General features: G+C 40.7%; 1 protein-coding gene across 9 annotated transcripts in view; it reads left to right on the top strand.

Moving 5' to 3' along the window:
* Positions 1 to 16,819, top strand: part of Elmo1 (engulfment and cell motility 1) — a 523,734-nt gene extending 506,915 nt beyond the window's left edge. For 8 of the 9 annotated variants that reach the window (XM_087591062.1, XM_087591058.1, XM_087591063.1 and 5 more), the window contains 2 exons: positions 10,413 to 10,490; positions 15,371 to 16,814. In XM_087591062.1, coding sequence (XP_087447188.1) covers positions 10,413 to 10,490; positions 15,371 to 15,571 — 279 coding nt within the window. In that variant the 3' untranslated portion in view covers positions 15,572 to 16,814. 9 annotated transcript variants of the gene reach the window in all.
* Positions 16,820 to 21,301: the final 4,482 nt, after the last annotated feature.

The following is a 21,301-nucleotide window of genomic DNA, read 5'->3' as shown; positions in this document are numbered from 1 at the left end:
AGTGCAATGAGCCATCAGAATGACCCCTGCCTTCACTCATGCATGTATTGGAGGGTTTGCATGGAACTGAAAGGTATTTTATGTAGGATTGTGCATCTTCGCTCTCCTCCTTTCTTGATCCATTCCTTTCCTGTTAGTGCTTTACTCTCTCTCTTTCTCTTTGCCCAATCACTTTGCTAGTGCCTGTTCTCTCCTGTTCCCCCACTCTCTGGTAGGAAGTACAATGTCTGTCTTCCCTCTGTCTTTGTATGAGCCTCCTCTTCTCATCTTCATCCATTCTACAGTCTTCTTCTCACTGCCAGTTTATGGTATTCCCTCTCCCTACCTGACCTCACTGAGTCTCAGTGAGGCCTAAGACAGGTGGACACCAGCCTCATGAATCAAAGGATTTTAGAAAATATTAAGCACCTGGCCATTTAGCATCATAGAAAGTAGACTATTTAGTATCCAAATGAAGCTTAAAGGAGAGTCATATCCAGGAGTACATGCTTATCTCCCAGGAACAACACCCAGTGGTACATGCTTAGCTACCAGGAACAACACCCAGTGGTACATGCTTGGCTACCAGGAACAACACCCAGGGGTACATGCTTGGCTACCAGGAACAACACCCAGTGGTACATGCTTAACTACCATGAACGATACCTAGGGGTACATGCTTGGCTACCAGGAACAATACCCAGGGGTACATGCTTAACTACCATGAACGATACCAAGGGTACATGCTTGGCTACCATGAACAATACCCAGGGGGTACATACTTGGCTATCATGAGCAGTGCAGCATTTCTCCCCATTCCCCTTTACCTTACCAGCCAGCTTTCACCACGATGGTCCACAGTGTTTTGTGAGAAAACAGAGTGGGGGACAGAATCTAGAAAGACAGATTCAGGACCCATTTTTGATTTTTTTCTTATACCCCTATGCATCTTGTGTTACATGCTACATCAATAAAACAATTTGACTGTAGTGCATGGTATACACCTGTAATCCTAGCACAAAGGGGGAAGAAGCAACTATGAGCCAGTCTGGTCTACAAAGCAAAATCCTGCCTTAAAAACAAAACTAACCAAAGTCTAGATTTACCTGGCTGCTCTAGATATCTGGGTGCCGAATGCTCCATGAATCGATCATTTCTTCCTTTGATTCTAAAATCAGTGTCTAAGAGGAATGAAAATATCTATCCTGCTTATTAGTCAGCATTAACAAAAATAATCCCTGTTTTCTGATTTCAAATGAAGATAAAAGGTCATTGCATACAACTGTGCTCTTAGAAAACAAAAGGTACAGGGAAGGCATTTATCAAGATGTTAGAGGGGAAAGATACAGGCAAGGGTGCCAATTTACAAGATCCTTGTTCCTTGTGTTATACAGATATAATTCAACTCAAGTCCATGAGCATGGCTTCTTTGGAGCACCAGCCTATAAGGTGCTCCAGTGACAAGCATAATAAGACGAAGGAATGCTGGAGAGACTAGAGTCTGGGTAATGTGTTGCATAACACCTGTGGGGGTTTCCATGTCAGACAAACAAGGATTGTATTGTGCACAGACTCCCAGGAGCATTCTAAACTGTGGCAACAAGTCTCAGATTTCATGGTTTGCCTCTTATGGTGCTGACTTCCTTCAACAGCAGCAGGGATTGCCATATGTTTCACATGTCAGGTGCTCCATCTGCAGTCTCAGAGAGCACAGACTCTGCTCAGCTCCATGAAGGTTCTTACTTAGATAACACTTGAACTGAGCAGGAAGCCATGTGCAGAAATTGACAACAGGAGTCTAACCCAGAGGGCTGCAAGGCATGGCTGGCAAGAGAGCAGTCTGCCAGGACTTGAACATGCTGACTGGGAACTGGGAATTCTGTAAAATATGTTCAGAGGGGTTTCCTACCTCAGCCCAGAACATAGAGGTTTTGAGAGCTGTCTGTTACTCTCCTCCTTATATTAAGGAGCTGAACAAAGTGTCAGGTTTGGCGAGAGACCCTGAGGCAGTAAGTAAAATGGAAAATGACATAGGAAGACACCTAATGTCAACTTTGAGCCTGCAGATTCAGGTATACACACATGCATGTGCACTTGAAAGCACACACATGTGTGCCCAACATATGAACACTCATACATACCACATACACATGCAAAAAAAAGACTAAAATTTTCTTGCTATAGTAACATAAATTATCACTCTAACGACCTCGCTATGTCATTTCGTATTACCTAATAAATTCCAAAACAATTAGAGGCGTGCCTTCTCTTACCCTAAAAAGAGGAGTGAGGTGGGGCAGCCTACAGAAACAAGACAACCACCAGGATCAGAGTTCTGATTTCTCTTTAGATTGTGTAAATCATTTACCCTTTACCAGAACTACACAGATAAAGAACTTGTCGGATTGGAAAGAAATAACTATGATATAAAATATTGTAGGCTACAATAGAAAAAGTCAACATTATACAAGAAGTGTTCAAATGAATTGGTTCTGACAGAATAGAAAGGATAAGGACTAGAAACTTAGATAAAAGTAGAAGCAAGAGTAATATCAGAAAAAGCAAAGGGGGAAGATAAAATAAAAATTGGTTTTTTAAGTCAGCCATGCAAAAACCATGTGTTACTTAAGATCATAGTAGAAAAAGAATACTGCAATGTGAACGTGACTGGATAAGCAGAACAAATGGGAGCTGACTTTAAAAGACAGGAAGGAGTAATTGCCACACTCACATTAAACAAGAAGACAGAAGGGAAGGGGCAAAAGTAGTGGATAGAGTTATCAACATGCTCACATTGCACTGATCACATTTGCTATAAATAGTAAGTACATTAATTAAGAGACAACAATTTTCAAACTGATTTTTGTTAAAAATGATAAAAGTGTATTTATTTAATATACATTGTAAAGAGTCAAGAAAACTTATAGCACCACAGTTCAAGGAACAGAGACCTGTAAATAAATAAAGGATAGACCATCTCAGGAGAAGCAATGATGACACAGGAGTGAGGCTGCACAGATGGGCTTGGTGCTTTTAGGAGGGGGATTTTTCAGAACTCAGCAACATGTGTGTTCAAAGGGCTATTTTGGGTTTTCCCAACAGGCTCTTGATAGGGAATCAAATACTCCTGACATCATAGAGGACAGACCACTTTCCCTTGGGGATGTCTAGGCAGATGTTTCCTGGATAGCCACGCTCAGGTAGTATCAGGTTCTGGGGAACACTAGACACCTATAAAGGTAGCAACTGCAGAATTGTAGAGAGTTTATACCTCAATTCTTCACAGCTCTATGAGTGTCCCTGTCCATTTGGAAATTCAAGGAGCATAGATTTGTCAACAGACATTCAGTGCTTCTGCTCCAGCCTCTTGCCCATAGGGCCCCAGGTGGCACCTCATTTATAAATGCTGCAAGTAGCTGGAGAGTGATTTGGAAAAGCTGTTCCTGAGCTGCTGGGCTGGCAATGAGAACGTGGAGAAGGCATAGCAGCTACAAACTGATTTGCATTAAATTAAGAACTACATGCTATCTGTCAGAAACCTACCTCCAGTATAACTATAAAGCAGTGGATGGGAAAGACACACCATATTGATTCTAATCAAAAGAAAGCTGAGGTATCCCTGTCACCCTTATAGAAATCAGACCTCAGAAGAGAGGAATTTGTTATTAAGGAGCTATTTTTCCGAAAAGACACAGTGACCTTACCTTACACACATGGAAGCCTAACAAGAAGCATCAAATACATGAATCCAGACACTGACAGAGCAAAAGGCACCTAAGCATCCATGCCTCAGTAACTAAATGGAGATCAAGCAAAGGCCAATCAAATGGTTACTGGTGGTGTGAACAGCACCATCAATCAACTCAGTCTAATTGACATTAATAGAATATTCTAGCCAACAGCACAATCCACGTTCTTCTTGAGCTCACAAAAACATTCACCAAGATACACATTGAGCCACAAAACATGTTTGGTTTGGTTTTCATCATGACAAAAATAAAATGTTGTATTTTTTCATAACAATAATATTGCAAAGCATATTTAAGTAGAAAACAATAGGGCAAAAAAGAAAGCAAAAATGTAACTATTTGGAAATTTAACAACACACTTCTAAATAACCAATAATTTAAAGAAGTCAAGAGAAATTTTGCATCTTAAACTAAATAAAATTCAAAAAAACAACTTATGCTGGATGTAGTGAATGTATCGTTTGTGAAGAAATTTAAATTAGGTGCTCAGAAGAGAGGCATGCTCCAAAAGCATGTGTCCCTATCATAAAATGCTGTAAAAAGCAAGAAGTTTACTAAGAAATAAGTGAATAGAAATTAAAGATAATGAAACTAAAAACAGGAGAATATTCAACAAAACTCAAGTGGAAAAGAAGGAGGAGATTGATTCTGCTGTGGCCTGGTGGAAAGAGAGGGAGAGAAGGAAGGCGAGAATCTGAGTCACCAGTGTGGGTCAAGTGTGGAGACAGGATCTCGAGAACACGTGACATGGCCTTCTTCTTTCAGGCTGTATGCCACTCACAAATCCACAAATTAGTAAATACTATTTTCTAAGGCACTAATGTCTTCATTATTTCCAGGATGTCATAAAAAATTGAATGGATGGATGGATGGATGGATGGACAAGTGGATGGGTAGGGCATACTGCTGTAAACAGATAAACTTGTCTGTAAGTGGAAGCTGCTTCCTTGTGCTTACCAGGTGTTCCGGCCACTTTTGCCATTTCCAGCCTAACTCAATATTCCATCAGCCTAGCTCTGTCCTTCACTTGAGAATTACTTGCCTTATGATATTATTATCCATAGACCTTATTTTTTAAGCAGTGTCAAGCAGAAAGGAAAGCCACCATTTTACCTCAGCTTCACGCCCACAACTATTTTCCCAGGACCCAAAGAGACTCCCTTTGGGACTTATGGGTAAGAAAGGGCTATCTACAATTTCAAGGAAGAGTTAGCCAAAGTGTATCTACAACAGGACCACCTCTACCTGGTGTCCAAAAGCCAAGTCATAGTGTTAGCTCTTTAAACAGTTTTTGCAGCTATGGAGCAGCTTCTGAGATTTTGTGTAGCAGAACTCTCCATGAGCTAAACTTCTGAACAAGACCACCTTAGGCACTAGCATCCAGAAACAAGACTTTGTTCAGTGACTTAGTCTTGTCATGCCATAGGATGGCAATATAAAGGCAAGAGAGTTGGCCCTTCCCTTGAGGTTTCTGCTACAGAGCACCTGTATATTTAGTCAGTCAGCACTGACCTTCAGAGATTTGATGAGCTCTAACAAAGAGTGGTGACCAGGGCAGATGTGGCTCAACCCCTTGGAGCTAAAGCAGTGGCTCTCAACCTTCCTAATGCTGTGCCTCTTTAGTACAGTTCCTCATGTTGGGGTACAACCGTAAAATTATTTTTGTTGCTACTGCATAACTGTAATTTTGCTACTGCTCTGTGTCATAATATAAATGTTTTTGGAGACAGAGGTTTGCTGAAGGGGTTGTGACCCACTCAGTGGGTCAGTTGAGAACCACTGAGCTAAAGTATAAAGATTTAACAGAGGTTAGTGCAACAGGAAAATGTTGATGGGGGCAAGAAGTGTGGAGATTCTTCGCAGTAGAGTTTTCTGACATTTGAATTATCACAGAGGGATAAAACTTCAATTTTAAAGAAACTAGGGATTGTAAACTGACACTCTGTAATTTTGAAAGTCTTTGATGTTTTGTGGTGTGTTTTAGTCAGGTATTCTTGGCTCTTGGCTCCCTAGTTATGAGGCTTGTAGTTGGGCAGCCATCAAATATTACCAAAACACAGACTTCACTGAACCCTAGAGGATAAAATATGAATGTACTTCATATAAGAGGAACTACCATATGTCCATGTTCAGAAAGAAATGTAATGTGGCTGTTGGTAGCCATCTATGGATTGCTGAGTTCATTCTCTGGCTCAGACAAATGAACATCTTGGAAAGACAGAAGACCATGTGTGGAAGAAGGGAAAAATAACTGCTTTATCCCTTCAGGATGAGTGAAACCTGGGGCTGGGATCCACCAAATGAATGGTACTTTATAGGGCTGCTGGGTCCCCTCTCCCTTCCCCTATTGGTCCTACTTTGATATCCAGCCCCATGCCTTCCAACCATTTCTCCTCACAGTGTCTTGTAAGAACAAGAAGCCACCAGAACTGCTTTGCTTTCCCTTGTCTCCCTGTGATCCCTGACTGTTTCACTGAGCCCAGCTTCCATTATGCCATGATAACCAAGACAAGAAGCAGTTTCTACTAGAACTTAAGTTCTCATCTTAACTAAATATCCTGCTATTTGGTTGACTTCACTAATCTTTAATTCGCTGAGTGTACTGAGCATCTTCCTGGTTGCCAGGAACTTTAAATGCAGAGATTAATATGGTCCGTTCCTGGTTCTGGGTGTCCAGTGGATTAGGATAGATGTATATATAAACATAGTCACCATTTATCACATGTCTGTGAAAAGAAGCAAATAAACACAAAGGTAATGAAGAGAAATCTGAGACTAACCAGGAGGACATGACACCTGAGCTGGGTTTTAAAGTGGCATCCACCAGGTATGGAGTAGGCAAGCTTCCAGGTAAAGGGAACATGAAGAGAAGACCTCATGGGAAGAAGCACCTTCTGCCTGCGTCTGACTAGACAGGGACAACTAAAGACACTGTTTTGAAGAACTGTGGGGCTGTTCAGATGAACTTGAGCCAGAAGGTTTGAGAGGTTTACCTTTGTGAAAAGGGCAATCTCTGTGTTAAAGGGATAAAAGATAGTTTTTTCTTCTTTTAACATAGAAACTCAAGCTCATAGGTCTCCTTAATCATCACCTGGATCACCTCATTCTGAACCATTGCTTGGCTTTGTTGCAAATTGACTTTTTTTAAAGATCAGTATTAAAAATTTCCCCCTATTCTGTATTCCCTCTGTGTTTTTAGCTTGACTCTGTAGGTTCTTTTTATTCCAGTAAAGAGTGGAAAGGCTAAAGCATTCTGGCTTGACCATGTCTTTGCCTTGATTTACTGATCATGCTCACTCTACTCTCTGCTATATTTCACCTTCTCACCTCACCAGAAATAAGGGCGCCCTTAACTCCACAGTAACCTTGGGTTTTCTTTCTTTTTTAATCAAAGTCATTGGATTATTTGTTTCCAGATCCCTTAGCTCTATGCCAGTTCTAAATTAAGATACATAGTTTGGCCTATAAACCCACATTTTTTTAAAGATTAGCCTTTTAATTTTTAGACACACTGGAAATCTGGATTTTTTTCCCCCTTAGTCAGAGATTAGTTTTCTTCGTGTAGCCCTGGCTGTCCTAGAACTCCCTCTTTTGACTAGACTGTCCTTGAACTCAGATCTACTTACTTATGTCTTCCCAATTACTAGGATTAAAGGAAGCATCACATGCCCAGGCTCTCAAGCAAATGTGAAAAACATTACATGTAAGATTTATAGAGAGTTCGTCATCTGCATATCCTCTGAATGTATGTGTAATATAAAATAAAGTCATACAGAAACTCACTCACCCAACCAGTGGTTAACTTTTATTTAATAAATTAAAATATTGCTTCTGAAAAAAAAATAAAAAATAAATCTTTGAAATCTACTACTATGTATATGGCCATACTTAACATCCACACATATGCCAAACTATTCCATGTATCTTTCTTCAAAACACTCTTAATGTGACTGAATAGCTGGAGAACCCACATAGTTCAATGAGCTCTGAGCAAAATGACCACTGTGTTGTTATCCAAAGTGATATGAAAAATGGTAGCAAACACTGTATACTAATGATATGTTGTATAAAATTCTATTCTCATATTGCCAGTCCATCACTTACCTATGAAAAATTCAATGTTCAAATGCCTTCTTATGCTAAGGTACTGTTTCTCTGAGTACCTGTGACTCTGCCTGTCTTGTTACAGTTACCATAGCTACAGAACTGAGTGTGAGACTATGAGTTCAGAGGTCTCAGCAAGTGGGGGGTTGTTCAGCAACTCTTGTCCCTTCTCTCCCCATATCAAGGCCCATTCAAAGCCTTCCTGGACAAGGCAAAGAAGTCCCTTGCCTCAGGGAACAGGGCAGAGATAAGCTGCTATGAGATCCAGCTTCTCTCATAATTCCAGAAGGAACACAAGACCTTTACAGTGAGCAACAAAACCCTGAGGTTTTAGATACCTGTGAGTGGTGTGTGTGTGTGTGTGTGTGTGTGTGTGTGTGTGTGTGTGTGTGTGTGTGTGTTAGGCGCAGAGGGAGACACTAGCCAAGATCAGTATGAGCCTGTTCAGCTGCCACCTGGAGCCTGTCTTTCTTATGGGCAGTTTGAACAGGTGGCAGTTTCTGGAGAGTTAGCCTGGGAGGTGCCATTGCTTCCAGCTCTGCATCCTCCCTTCTTAAAGTACTGGAAAGCCAGCTGACCTTGAGCAAATGACTCAGTGTCAGCAAGCCAAGGATGTCAATAAAACCCATTAAAAATGATAGCACCCTTTCATGCAGGCATGCAGCTGAGAGAATGAATTCCTCCCACCCCTCCCAGGGAGCCCTGCTGAGATTAGAGTGGGAATTGACATTCTCACAAATTTCCCATTTCCTGCCTGTATTTATCAGGAATCTAGGTCATGGCAGCTCAGATCCTTCATGTCCTGAGAAGTGTATACCAAAGGAGGGTAAAACCCAAGGTCATTGTGCTTCTTCCTGTGTACCTTCTGGCTCTCTTAAAAGAAAAAACATCTCAGTTCCAACATCCTGATTGCCAATGGCTTCAGCATCTAGTCAAGGGCATGTGTCTTAGCTATGTGTTGTTCACACCAGCTGTTGCCACTGTTGTTGCACAGGCTTGGGCAGAAAGACCTTGGTGAAATTCACCTTGTCCTGTTTATTTTCAAAAGGACCTCCTTGAAGCTAGACTTCCAAAGCCAAGCCACCCCTCCTTTCCCTCCAGTCTTTCAAGTATGAGTCAGAGTCCTTCCAATGAATGACTCTCAGATCAATAAAGAAAAAGTCATTTCTATAAGATTTCTAATCAAAAACAATTTTAACAAAAACCTATTTTAAGAGGACATAATGGCCCATAGTCCGAGCACCCAATAGTCATTTTCATCTCACATGCTCACTTCCAGTCTCTGTCTGCAGGCTGCATTATCACAACCATGACCAATAGGCACATTTCTCCTGTTTTATTTTTAAACTTAACATTAGACTCTCCTTCATAATTATCTCACCATTTGTGATTTCCTTAATACCCAAAGAAGCAGGAGAGATTTAATTTCTCATAACTTTCCTACAAGTAATAATTTGTAACTTTGGCTTGCTTGGGGATTTTCTTTTAAATACTCCCAGGAGTATAATTCGTGGTTGCTGATATGTGGGGTTTTTTATTGATTTTTTTAAAAGATGACAACAATTTATGGTACCACTGCTACAACTGTCAACATTTTGATTATAAATTTAAAGGCCCTGAGACAGTGTTAAAAAAACAGATGCCAAACTCAATGGAAAATGTGCTTGCTTGCTTACTTGCCTGATTGTTATATAACTTTCCTGGAGCCTGAATGGAGGGCTGAGGGAGAAAGTGAATAAGAAGTGGAGAGAGGAGTTTATGCAGACGAGCAGACAAGCATCCGTGATTCAGCATCCTTTCCTTCCAGGGTTTCTATTTCTGGTGGAGTGAGGGACCCTTCGAATGTGAGATGCATGACTGTTTATAGCCTATGTATTAGACATGGTACTAGGTATATCAGCCAAATTTATCTAGCCACAATGCAATCAAAGTGTTCTTAAAACTTGGTATTGTAGGTCCGCCTCATAGTGTGCACTTAGTAAGTTCACATTAGTGATTTAATGTCTTCTAACTCTGACATCCATGCTTCTCCTTGATATCCTGTAGCCTCAGTGGATAAGTCTTGGATGTGTATATCCTTCGCTTACAGTGGTACAAAGATCCTAGGATAGATATCAAGATAGGGTTTACTCAGAAGTCTTATTAACTCTGGAATAGCATCTATATTTTAGAGGGTCCATACCTCTATGGGTTTCTGTTTGCTAGGAGTGATTAAAATTGATCACCCTTAATACTGCTAATTAAAGAGTGGTCTACCTTTCTATCTTCTTGGAAGGGAGATACACAGTGTTGTTGGCCATGTGCCATTAATCTCTCAAAACCCTGCCTTACAAAAAGGCAGTAATAAAGCTTGTCCCTGTGTTCTTATGAAAGTAAGGTCATTCATGCAGGCCTGTGCTGAATGCAGAGGAGGACTCATGCTGGGAACCTGGAGCAAAACCCTTCCTTTTGCCAGCCTTGTGGGTCCTCCTCTTCTCTGAACAGAAAAGAGGCCATGTTCCATGTTTAAGCTCAACTATAAGTTTTGTAGAAAAGAACACAAGTTTTGTTGAATGTCATGTTTCCTTTATTCTCTCCTAGGAGGTGCTTGAACTTGCTTTCTCCATCTTATATGACTCAAATTGCCAACTGAATTTTATTGCTCCTGACAAGCATGAGGTAAGAGGTCTTGGTAAGGGTTACTTGATGAGAGAAAAATAAGCAAAGATCCTAGAATAGAAGAAATGTTACTTCTTGTAGAAACCTGTGTTTGAAAATCACAAATAGAAGGTTATCTTTTTGACATGGAGCAGACACCTCCTAGAAAACCACCAGCTACAACAGCTCACACTTGTTAGCAGCTGAATCAGCAACCATGCTTTTGCCCAGCTTCCCTTCTGTTACTATAACAAATACCGTGGTTTGCATTTGACTTGGAATAACAGTTTACATTTGGCCTCTCTTTTCTGTGGTCAGTTGCCTTTAGATGAGTGTCAGGTGCACATGGAGGAGACGTCTTCTTGCTTCGTGGCAGCAAGGATGCAGAGAGAATGTCCCAGTATTCCTCTTCAGGAATATACCATCCAAAGTTCTAACTCTTTTCCACTGGCCTTACCTCCTGAAATGTCCAGCATCTCCAAATATTTCTCCTTTAAGACAATGTTTGGGGGATATTCAAAGTCTAAACTGTAGACTAGTCTTAAAGAAAATTGATGTGCAAATGACTCAGGCTCAGCAAGGGCTTAACTAATCCAGAGGCAGAGGAAACACTAGCTTTGGCTTTGATGCCTACTGAATATTTAAGTTTTGCTCCAGAGCTTCTCCAGATAAATGGGTGTCTCTATTCGTGGGAGCATCTGATGAAGTACTTTCTCTACCAAGTCTCTTTAAGTTATTTTAAGAGGTTTAGGGCTGTCTCTTCTGTTGGAATCTTATTTCCAAGATGCTTTCATTCCTTTTTGACATCTTGTTATATGTATAATTTGTTCCTCTTCTTGAAGCACACTGTCAGCTATATTTAAAATATTTAGCATAAGTCTAAGAAAATGCATTTGTAAAATAAAGTAGCAGTTATGGTTGATTTAACTTTTTCTCTTGTAAATTAGACCCCACCATAATGCTTGAAACTTTATTTTTAGATAATACCATTCAGATTTTTGTTTTGCATGTAACTGCACAAACAGCATTTAGAAGGAAGGAACATTTGAATAGAATCTGACTTTTGTTCCCATCTCCCTGAGGAGACTCAGTCATTTCAAAGGTATTTAGTATCTGGTTTTCTCTGGTTTGAAGATTTTGAATAAAATTATCCATCCCAAAGAAAGAGGAAAGATTAGACACAAATCCCGCATTTAGAATGGTACTTAAATATAATTCTGTGTCACTTGACATTTAGTTTGCAGAAGGGTAAGACTTTGTCTTTATCTTGCTGAAAATAGATGCCATATCTTCCTATTTCTGTTTTTAAGTAAAGTTGTGGTTATGAACAAGCCAACATATCCAAGATATAGAAGAGACACAGAAAACAACCAAAAATAGAAGTTGGGCTGTTACTTAAGTCGCTGCCAAGCTATTTTCCCCAGTGTGTGCATTAGTTCCAGATAAGGATAAATGCTATATGGCTGCCAAGCTTTTTTTAACATAGCGGCCACTTCTTATAGACTGCATATGCTTATAAGAACTTTCAATTTCTTCAAGACACTTGCATATCTAGTATCATTTTATTTTCATAATTGCTACATGGAATAGAAGGTTCTTTTTCAGATAAGCTCATTAATCAAGGAAAGAAAGAGGCCTCCCCAACTGAATCCCTGACAAGGAAAAGGATAACAGGTCTGGAAGACTAGCTTGGTCAGCAAAGCCTTTGTTGTCCAAAGGTGACAACCTGAGCTCTGATAACCAGAATGCAGGCACAAGCCATGCACCGTAGCACAGGTGTGTATCCCAGTGCTTCTGCAGTGTGAAGGGAAGAGTTCGAAGAAGTTCATGGGCCAGCTAGCTTGGCATGCACAGCAATGAACAACACACAGACCCTTTCTTAAACAAGGACCAAGACGAAGACCAAGACTTCCACCCTGTGGTACACACATGCACACATGAACATGCACATGCACACAGGATAATTATAATTAACCTTACTAGCTCTGTACCTGATTAAATACTACACAAATTTAGACATTCTGGAAGGCAGCTGTCTAATGTGGGTGCCACCAGGCTAAGGTCAAGGTGACAGCAGGCTATATTGTCTCTCAGAGGCTCTAGGAAGACTTGTATCCTTACCTTTTTTCCACTTCAGAGATCACCTGCATCCTTGGTCTTTATCCAATTTCCTCAGTGGCAACTTGAATTCTCTCTACAAACCTGTCTCACTTTCTGTTCCATAGTGAAGTCATTGTCTTTCACTCTTCTGACCTTTTCTTCTCTCTGAACTTAAAGGCCCTTGGAATTACATTGGGTCACATAGATAATCTAAAATAATCTCTCTCTGTTATAGTCAATTGGCATCAACTTTAATTTTTTTCACTCAACTTAAGCTCTTCCCTAGATCCTGGGAATAGACATCTTTGAAGGAGTTTTCTGTCTGCCCCAAGCTGCAACATCATTGTAGTATCTCTCTTTTTCAGGAATTCCTCGTAGTCAGAAGTCTCAGCTATTTCAGTGAAGCCTTTAAGTAACGCCAGTGGTGTTTGTTTGTGTGTGTGTGTGTGTGTGTGTGTGTGTGTGTGTGTGTTTTGTTGTTGTTGTTCTTGCTTTGTCTCTTTTGTAAAGGTTAGTGTCCACTGATGATTAATTGCTGTCTAAACTCTGGCTATACTAGAGTTTGCTTTGCCTTGTTGCAATTCCATCATTCCAATTTATTCATGAGTGAGAGGATATAAAGAGAACCAGGCCTCAACAACTGCTTATGTTCCTAAAGTTAGAACACATGATGGCAGGACAAATACTTGATTCCTTCGCCAATCTCTAAAATAATAACTATGTCCTAAAGAAGATAAAGAAAGTATATTTGGTGTTTGAGTGTCATTATGATGTCAGAATTTAAACATATTTGTGTCTTCATATGTTGCTGTTGTCTTTACTAGTTTCCAGGTTACCCTATCTGTCTTTCTGGTAAGACAACATAGTCCAGATTCACCTTGTGTAGTTCCTGCTTTGTTTCTATCAAACTTACTTAATTTTGATAGGAATTTTAGTAATTAGCAAACAGAACCTTGGTAAAAAGATAAAATTATCACAATTTGGTTATAATTTTTAGGCTTTTCAGAAAACAGCTGAAAGTGAGATTTTTTTAATGTAAAATATATCATGAATTAGTGTTGAGAATTTCAACTCAAATTTAGGAGTACACGAGTTTTGTTTATTGGTCAATGTAATTTTGATGAAAAGGTCACTGCCCGCTGCTTCTCAAAAGCAATACTGCTGTAGGTTAATCTGTACCAGGAAGGTAGCCAAGGCTGAGAAGTCTTTGTTCAAAGGAAAATAGTCCTAGGACTTAGGGATCACTGTGACATGCTGCCAGAGCTGTGAAGGCCTTCTAGAACACAGCACTCACAGGCACCCATACCTGGGTGTTTGTCACAATGATCTAGGAAGCTTTTATAAATAAGGTCTCCCACCTATGACCAACAAAATCAGTTATCTCCAGGCAAGGAATTAGGTATCTATTTCTATCTGTTATTTATGAGCAGATAACTGGTTGGATGTGGTCAAAATGTCTGAGATATTCATGAGCACACTGGTTTTAACAATGCATTTGAGTTTTGATGGGCTGTATGCTTTGTCTGAGATCACACGACTGAGGTAGAAAGGAATTTTTACAGCTCTCCTCATGCATGACTCACACCAATGCCATTGACGTGCATTGTGGAATATTTCCATTGCTTGTAGGTTTCAATTGCTCCTGCTGAAATCTCCTATCACATGGTGAAGCATACCCTAGGTAACCAGATATACGGTGTGTAAGCTCATTTGGGCTGGAATTACAGCTTGACCCAGAGAGTACAGGAACAGATGGAATCTAGAGCTGATATTAGGAGACATTCCAAACCAGCAAGAAGCAAGACAGTTGTCAGCATGGAGTCCTATTTAGGGCCAAGGACCACTTTACAGGTGAATAAGCAGTATCCATTGAATACACAGACCATTTTCTGAGATTTGGCTCTTTCTCCAGACACTAATGGTACTCTTTTGAAGTTAGAGCAGAACTCTACTCTCTGAAGAGGAATCTGCAAAGAACAATGTAGCTTTTCTAATAAATGACCTATGGTTCCTTCTCCCCAAAATTTCATAGTCAACTGAAGAGACAAAGGCTATCATTTATTTTATAAAGAAAACAAAAATACTTAATAATGTAATCCAGTGTGTTTTCCAAAAGAGGTGATGTCCCTAGGAATAAGTCGCTAGAAGTCCTGGGTGTTAGGGACCTGAACACAAGAGGTTCAGACAGACACTCAACCTACCTACATCTTCCTAAGATAACCAATGAGGCTAGCCATTTTAGTTACCAAACACTGAGCAACTGAAGGCTATTTTCTAGGTCTTATTTTGCTAAGAAACTTAAAGGCCACCTTGGCTTCATGATGGAACTGAGCTGTTAATGTCTATGCTTAAATATTAGATATGATAAGAAGGCATTAGCTACTAAACAGGGAACTGTGTTAAATATCAAGGAAGAGAATGTTTGGCCTGCTACTAAGTGCAGACATATTGGGATACATTTCACCAACATCTTAATTAGCAATATCTGGGAATCCAATTCTTTGTTTGCATAGGGAAACACTATTACACATAAGAGGAAGCTTCTAGAGTCAGGTTGCCTGAGTTCAAAACCTGTCCACTCCATCTTTCCTACATCACTCCATTTTCAGTGCCTTGGTTTTCTAAACTTGAAAAACATGATAACAGGAGTTTGTGTCTCTGTTAAATAGAAGGTATAGAGAGGGTGTGTGTATTAGATGAACACCTAAGACCACCTGGTACATGCTGTGTACTAAGTGCCTATAATTAGTGTTCCCACAATTACCATCAATGATGTTCACTGCCACCTCCTCTCCCACCAGTACTGCATCTGGACAGATGGGCTGAATGCACTGCTTGGGAAGGACATGATGAGTGACCTGACACGAAATGACCTGGACACCCTGCTGAGCATGGAGATCAAGCTTCGCCTACTGGACCTGGAAAACATCCAGATTCCGGATGCACCTCCCCCCATCCCTAAGGAGCCTAGCAACTATGACTTTGTTTATGACTGTAACTGAACTGGCTGGGCCCTGGACACATTCCTCCCAAACTGGAAGATCTAGCTATCAGCAGAGAAGAGAGCAAACACATCCACATGTTGCAACCACCCTTTGGTGGAGTAGAAGCTGCAGGTCACTTCTTCCTTTGGCCTCATTTTTAGCCCTCCCCCCCACCCTTCCTGGCATATCACCATCTCCTTAAATCTATTTCCTAACTCAGTGTTTTAGATCCTTTCCCATTGCTACAGCTCACTGATGGGTCATGAGCAAAAGTCACCCCTAGTAAGAAAGTCAAAAAGTCTTCTCATTGTAACCAGCTATGAGCATATCCATCCTTCCTTCCTTCCATCCTTCCTTCCTTCCTTCCTTCCTCCCTACCTCCTTCCTTCCTTCCTTCAATCTTTCCTTCTTGCCTGGAGTAGGAAAGCCATTTAGTCCCAAGCTGCCCCATATTTGCTCACCAAACCAAGAGAAATGCCTAAGGCCAGGGCTGGATGAGATGGCTCTGCTAGTGAATAAGAAGACCAAAGGCCTCCTACCCCTTCTCTCCAGGGTCACCTCTCATCATCAGCTCTATGTGAGTTGAGACCGCTTTCTCGTTGCCTCTCTCCCCCTTCCCTGCCTTGGTCTTGCTTTGGTCCACTTTGGTCTCACATGTAGCAGCAGCAGCCTCATTGTAGTTCTCTACAGCATCAGGTCTCCTAAACAGTCCAGAGTCCATGCCTGTTCCTTGTCTGCACTGTGACCATGACCACCCTCTCTATCACACTGTCTAGTCGTGGGCCTCCTGTCCTTGCTCCAGCCCGGACCTGCCTTCTTTATTTCTTCAAGCTCCCAGCCCTTAGCAGAAAGCACAAATGAAGTCAGTAGTCCTGCTCCATCTCTGATAGACTAAACCTAACCGCCTCTAAGGCAGCTGTTGCTATCCAACAGTTCCGTGTCACCTTCTCCCTGTGGCTCCTGCCACAACCCAGGTTCCCCAGGGTGGTCAAGCTGTCAGACATCCAAGTTTACATCGTTGTAATTATTATAGGTCTTTAAAATTTGCAAGGGTTTGGGGTTATTTTGTTTTGTTTTGTTGGCTTTGTTTTTGTATAAAAGAGTCTAACATTTTTTGCCAAACAGATATATATTTAATGAAAAGAAGAGATACATAAATGTGTGTACTTTCCAGCCTTTTTTTTAATTATTTTAACCCCAAACATCTTCCTGAGAATAACATTCCCTTAAACATGCTGTGGAATAAAATTAAATGTGATGAGTTGGGGAGCTGGTGTTTTGATTTAGTAACGTGGGTACTTGCTACTCCAGCATATCCATCACCTGGGAACTTGTTAGAGATGCAAAATCAGGCAGCCCCTCCAGACTTCTGAACCGCACTGTTTGAGGAGGTGTTAATTTGAAAAGCATCAATCGGCAGCTCTAAGCCTTACCGATATTATTTCTAGGAGGTACATCCCAACTCGCCAAAGAGATGAGACTCACTGTACAAAAATATGATCTATTCCTTTTACATTGCTGCCTCTTCAGCACACTTCCCCATTATTTCCCCCTTACTATTTCATGATTTATAGAGCTAGTCCAATTAAAGATACTACTGACACCAAGCGGACATGTTGCACCATGGAAAAGAATACAAACCCACACACCTGAAATCAGTTACACCAAAACCAATCTTACTGTGAATTAATAAGTTCCTGCCAGAGCACCACAGAGATTTCTTCTGAAGTCAGCTCCCCTACAAATGTCATATGGATCGTAAACTCTCAGGGCTGGGAGGGATGACAGAACTCCATGCAGTGCAGCTAAGCCACTCTGAACTGGCAGCCAAGCTGTAGGTACATGTAGGCGACTGCTCTTTGTGGCTATCAAAATGGTCGATTACAGATTGGCCTGGACTCAAATGACATGGTCCAGAGCACCCCATAAATTGCAAAATCCATAGTCATTCGCAGGGTCATTCTTTCCAGCAGAGTGCCCACATCTGACACTTCAGATTGACAGGTTGACATTTCCTCCATTCTTAAGCTTGAATCTTATTAACATGCATGCCCTTCCTGACAGAGTCATCTCCTGTTTTACCTGCTATGTAATAAGTTAGTTAAAAGAAAGTGGATAGAGGCATAACACTTTTTACTTCAAAGCTTAAGCAATCCACCTGTCCTGTGACCTGGCTGAGAAGAATTCATCTCTTGGTATTCCTAGTTTGGTCCATAGATTAGAAATTTGTGGGGACTTTTTTTTCCTTTTCAATTTATATATGACACTTGTGCACATGTAGGGGACAACACAGTGTTTTGATCCATGTTACACTGGGTAATGAGAAAGCCTCTCTATTGCCATAATCTTTTATCATATTTATAATGAATTCACTAGAAATCTCCTCCTCTAGTGATCACAACCTTGTGAACTATAACCACATTCCTGTGCTATAGGACCCCAGAGTGTACCCTTTCTTTCTCTCATTGTGCCCACTGGCCAGTCCATTGTATGCCCCATCCTCTGTTCTCTCTGGCCTCCAGTATTCACTCACTATTCTGCCCTCAGCAGCTACAGGATTCCATGGCAGATGTTCTGCTTACTGTCCTTGAGCCTATCTCATTTAATAATGTCTTCCAGTCCCATCCATGGTGTTGAAAGCGACTACATTTTATCTTTTTATGGCTCCATAGTAGCCCACTGTGTACACATGCCACCTTTTATTTTTGCACTCACCTCTTGGTGGACACTGAAGTTGATCCCACATCACCAGGTTTTGTGCAGTAAATATGAGAGTGCAGGTTTCTCCTGATAAGCTGTTGTTTCCTTTTTAGTATGTGTGGAAGACATTCCTCTTCACAGACTGACAACAGCTTAAGAACAAGCTGTCATTCTTCCGTATTTATTTTATTTTGTGGCAAGGTGGGAAAAGGTTGTTGCCCATATTCAACACCTCACCTCTCCCAAGGCTGCTCAAGGCATTAGAGTACATAGTGAAACCTGTCTCCAAAGTTAACAAAAAGCAGATACTGTGGTAGTGAAAATGAGGGGATGACTGGCAGAAAATATATTTAGAGCTTAGAAAATGTACTCACCATGGAAGAAAAGAACTTTCTAGGTAAAGCAAAGAGTATAGAGTTGGGAGAAGGGAACACCTGTGACCACACAGGAATCTGTAAGCCTCTCTGTGTGTAGGGTACACACAGCAAAAGAAGGAGAAAGGCATGGAACAAGAATTCAGTGACAGAGTCGGCAAGGGACTTTCATTTGAGGACAAAAGAAAATGCATTAGATGTGTTATTGTCCATTTTAGCATTCACAGGAAATACCACAAAGCAGCTATGTGGGGAAAAGATTAGAGTTGAAGAAATTGGAAGCTGACATACAGCAAAGAAATAGTTACTGAAATAGTCCCAAGCTGGAACCTTCTGGACCCAGACTTTCAATCTGCAATTGGAAAGGGGAAGGGCAAGGGGAATGAAGTCATCAGAGAGGCAGCACAAGCTGGACACAGAGACTTAATTAAGGAGGGACTGAGGGAGAGAAAGTGCAGTGGACTCCTGGGCTTCCGGAATAATGTATGGGTAAGCACCTAATAGGGCTGGGCCCATATCTAAAATCAAGAAGAAAGGCAGAAAGGGAGAGTTTAGGGAAGGATAATGCAATAAGATAATAAGATAATGCAATAGGTACATTCGTTGGACTTCTCCGAACAGAAAATTAAGATGTGGGGCAAGTCACTTAACCATTGTGAGCCTCTTACGTCACTTCTAAAATGGAATTCTCATTAATTGGAAGTATGAATAAGATGTCTGCAAACTGTCAGTGTTCAGAAAGTACCCTTCCCATTCTCTACCATTCTCTTTGCACTCTCCCTCTCCTCTGTTATTCATAACAGTCTGTGTCTAGGATCTTTACACAGTTGAAGTAAATGCCATGTTTTCAGCAATCCAGGAACATGTACATTTCTCTGTGGCTGGTGAGGAGGGCACACATTATAGGAAAGAGGCATGGAATAAGAATTCAGGGACGGAGTCGGCAAGGGAATTTTACTTGAGGACAAAAGAAAATCCATTAGGAATGTCACTGTCTGTTTTAGAATTCAGAAATATTGTAAGACAGCCATGTCAGGGAAAGATTGGAGTCAAAGAAATTGGAAGCAGACATAACAGCACAGATGTTATTGAAATAGTTCAAAGTAAGAACTTTTTGAACCCGGACTTTTAAATATGCAATTGGAAAGGGGAGACCTTGTTTTGTAAGGAGAGCAGAAAAACTAGAAAAATAAAACTCAATATAGATAACAGAAGATCTGAGATAAAACAACAAAATCACAATTCAAAAATAGGTTCGGAAGAGAAGGTTGCATGCCATAATGCTATATGAAAATATAATTGGAATTAAAATTTTATGTAATTTATTTCTTCTGAGAGAGGCTATGTATGTAAAACAATCACTTCAAGTCCAATGCTTATTTTTAATTCAGAAAAATCATCAAAATATACTCAGATGAAGGAGAGAAATGACTACAATTTTTAAAACCTCCTGACATAAGGATAGTTGTTCCATTGAGTACCAAGCCTAAATCTGGACTTCCTGGAAGCCAGAAAAAAAATGAGGAAGCATGTTGGGATATACTGCTCTCGTGTTTTTCAACATCATACTCATAAGGAAATATCCTTCTCCCAACTTTGGGAAAAGACATTCCATTAAAATAGCTGCTTCAATAGATAACCTGTAAGCAGGTCATGTCTGTCACCATTGTGCAGAGTGGAGGATGTGCCCATTGGCCATTTGAGAAATAAAGTAAGTGGGTGCCTCTGAAGGGACCATATGAGCTCTGAAGTGAGTTCAGGGAAAAAGTGATCAGTAGGAGACTGGGAAGGGGACTCTCAAAGTAGAGCCAGCAGGAAAACTTGGCCCTGGAAAGGTCCAGAAACTCATGATCTTCATCCAACGCTAGAAGACCGGTCCTTGGCAGAGTATAAGAATTAAGGACAAATGGTGCAAAATTCCATGGAGCTTCCATGGCCAGCAACTATACATAGTGTCCAGAATATAAAAAAGAAATATGAGACAATGTTTTGAAGTTGGTTATCATTGAGAATTAGAAAAAGATTAAAATGAGTACAGTGCATACCTAAAGTGACTAAGTGACTTAATGTGCATTGCTGAGCCTGCATGGTAAGCATGAGGGAGGAAGGCTGGCCTGAGAGAGTAAGAAGGACAAACAGGCTTTGCCCATCGAGTAGCAATAAAAGGCCGCTGCTGCACTGCTAATTGTTTTTTGTTCTTATGATAAAAGTGAATTGTGTAATAGTTTGTTTGCCTTATAACTCCAGCAGGAGAATCTATAATGGTGTGGAAGTCCAGTTGGGTACCCACTGGTGAAGCCATCAGGGTTTAATGGATAGTTCTAACCCCATAGTCACATAGATGTCCAAGTCAAATTCAGTGGACACAAAACAAGACAAAAAGTAATTAATGTAGGAAAAAAATCTGTGGAGAAGAAGGGGCACTAGTAAGGGTGGAGGAGACAAGACCGTATGGAGGAGAATGAACAGAATATATTATTTATATATATGAAATTGTCAAAGAAACAAACAAAAAAATATAGAAAAAGAAAACTGACTTCTAAAAGTTGTTCTCCAAGCACCACATGTATACTCTAGTACATGCACACCCAAATTCACACCACACACACACATGCACAAACACACACACATATACACACATACACACACATGCACACACACACATACACACACA

Source organism: Rattus norvegicus, chromosome 17 (genome assembly GCF_021556685.1).
Source record: "Rattus norvegicus strain SHRSP/BbbUtx chromosome 17, alternate assembly SHRSP_T2T, whole genome shotgun sequence".
Lineage (NCBI taxonomy): Eukaryota > Metazoa > Chordata > Mammalia > Rodentia > Muridae > Rattus > Rattus norvegicus.
This window is presented reverse-complemented; position numbering and strand designations above follow the sequence as displayed.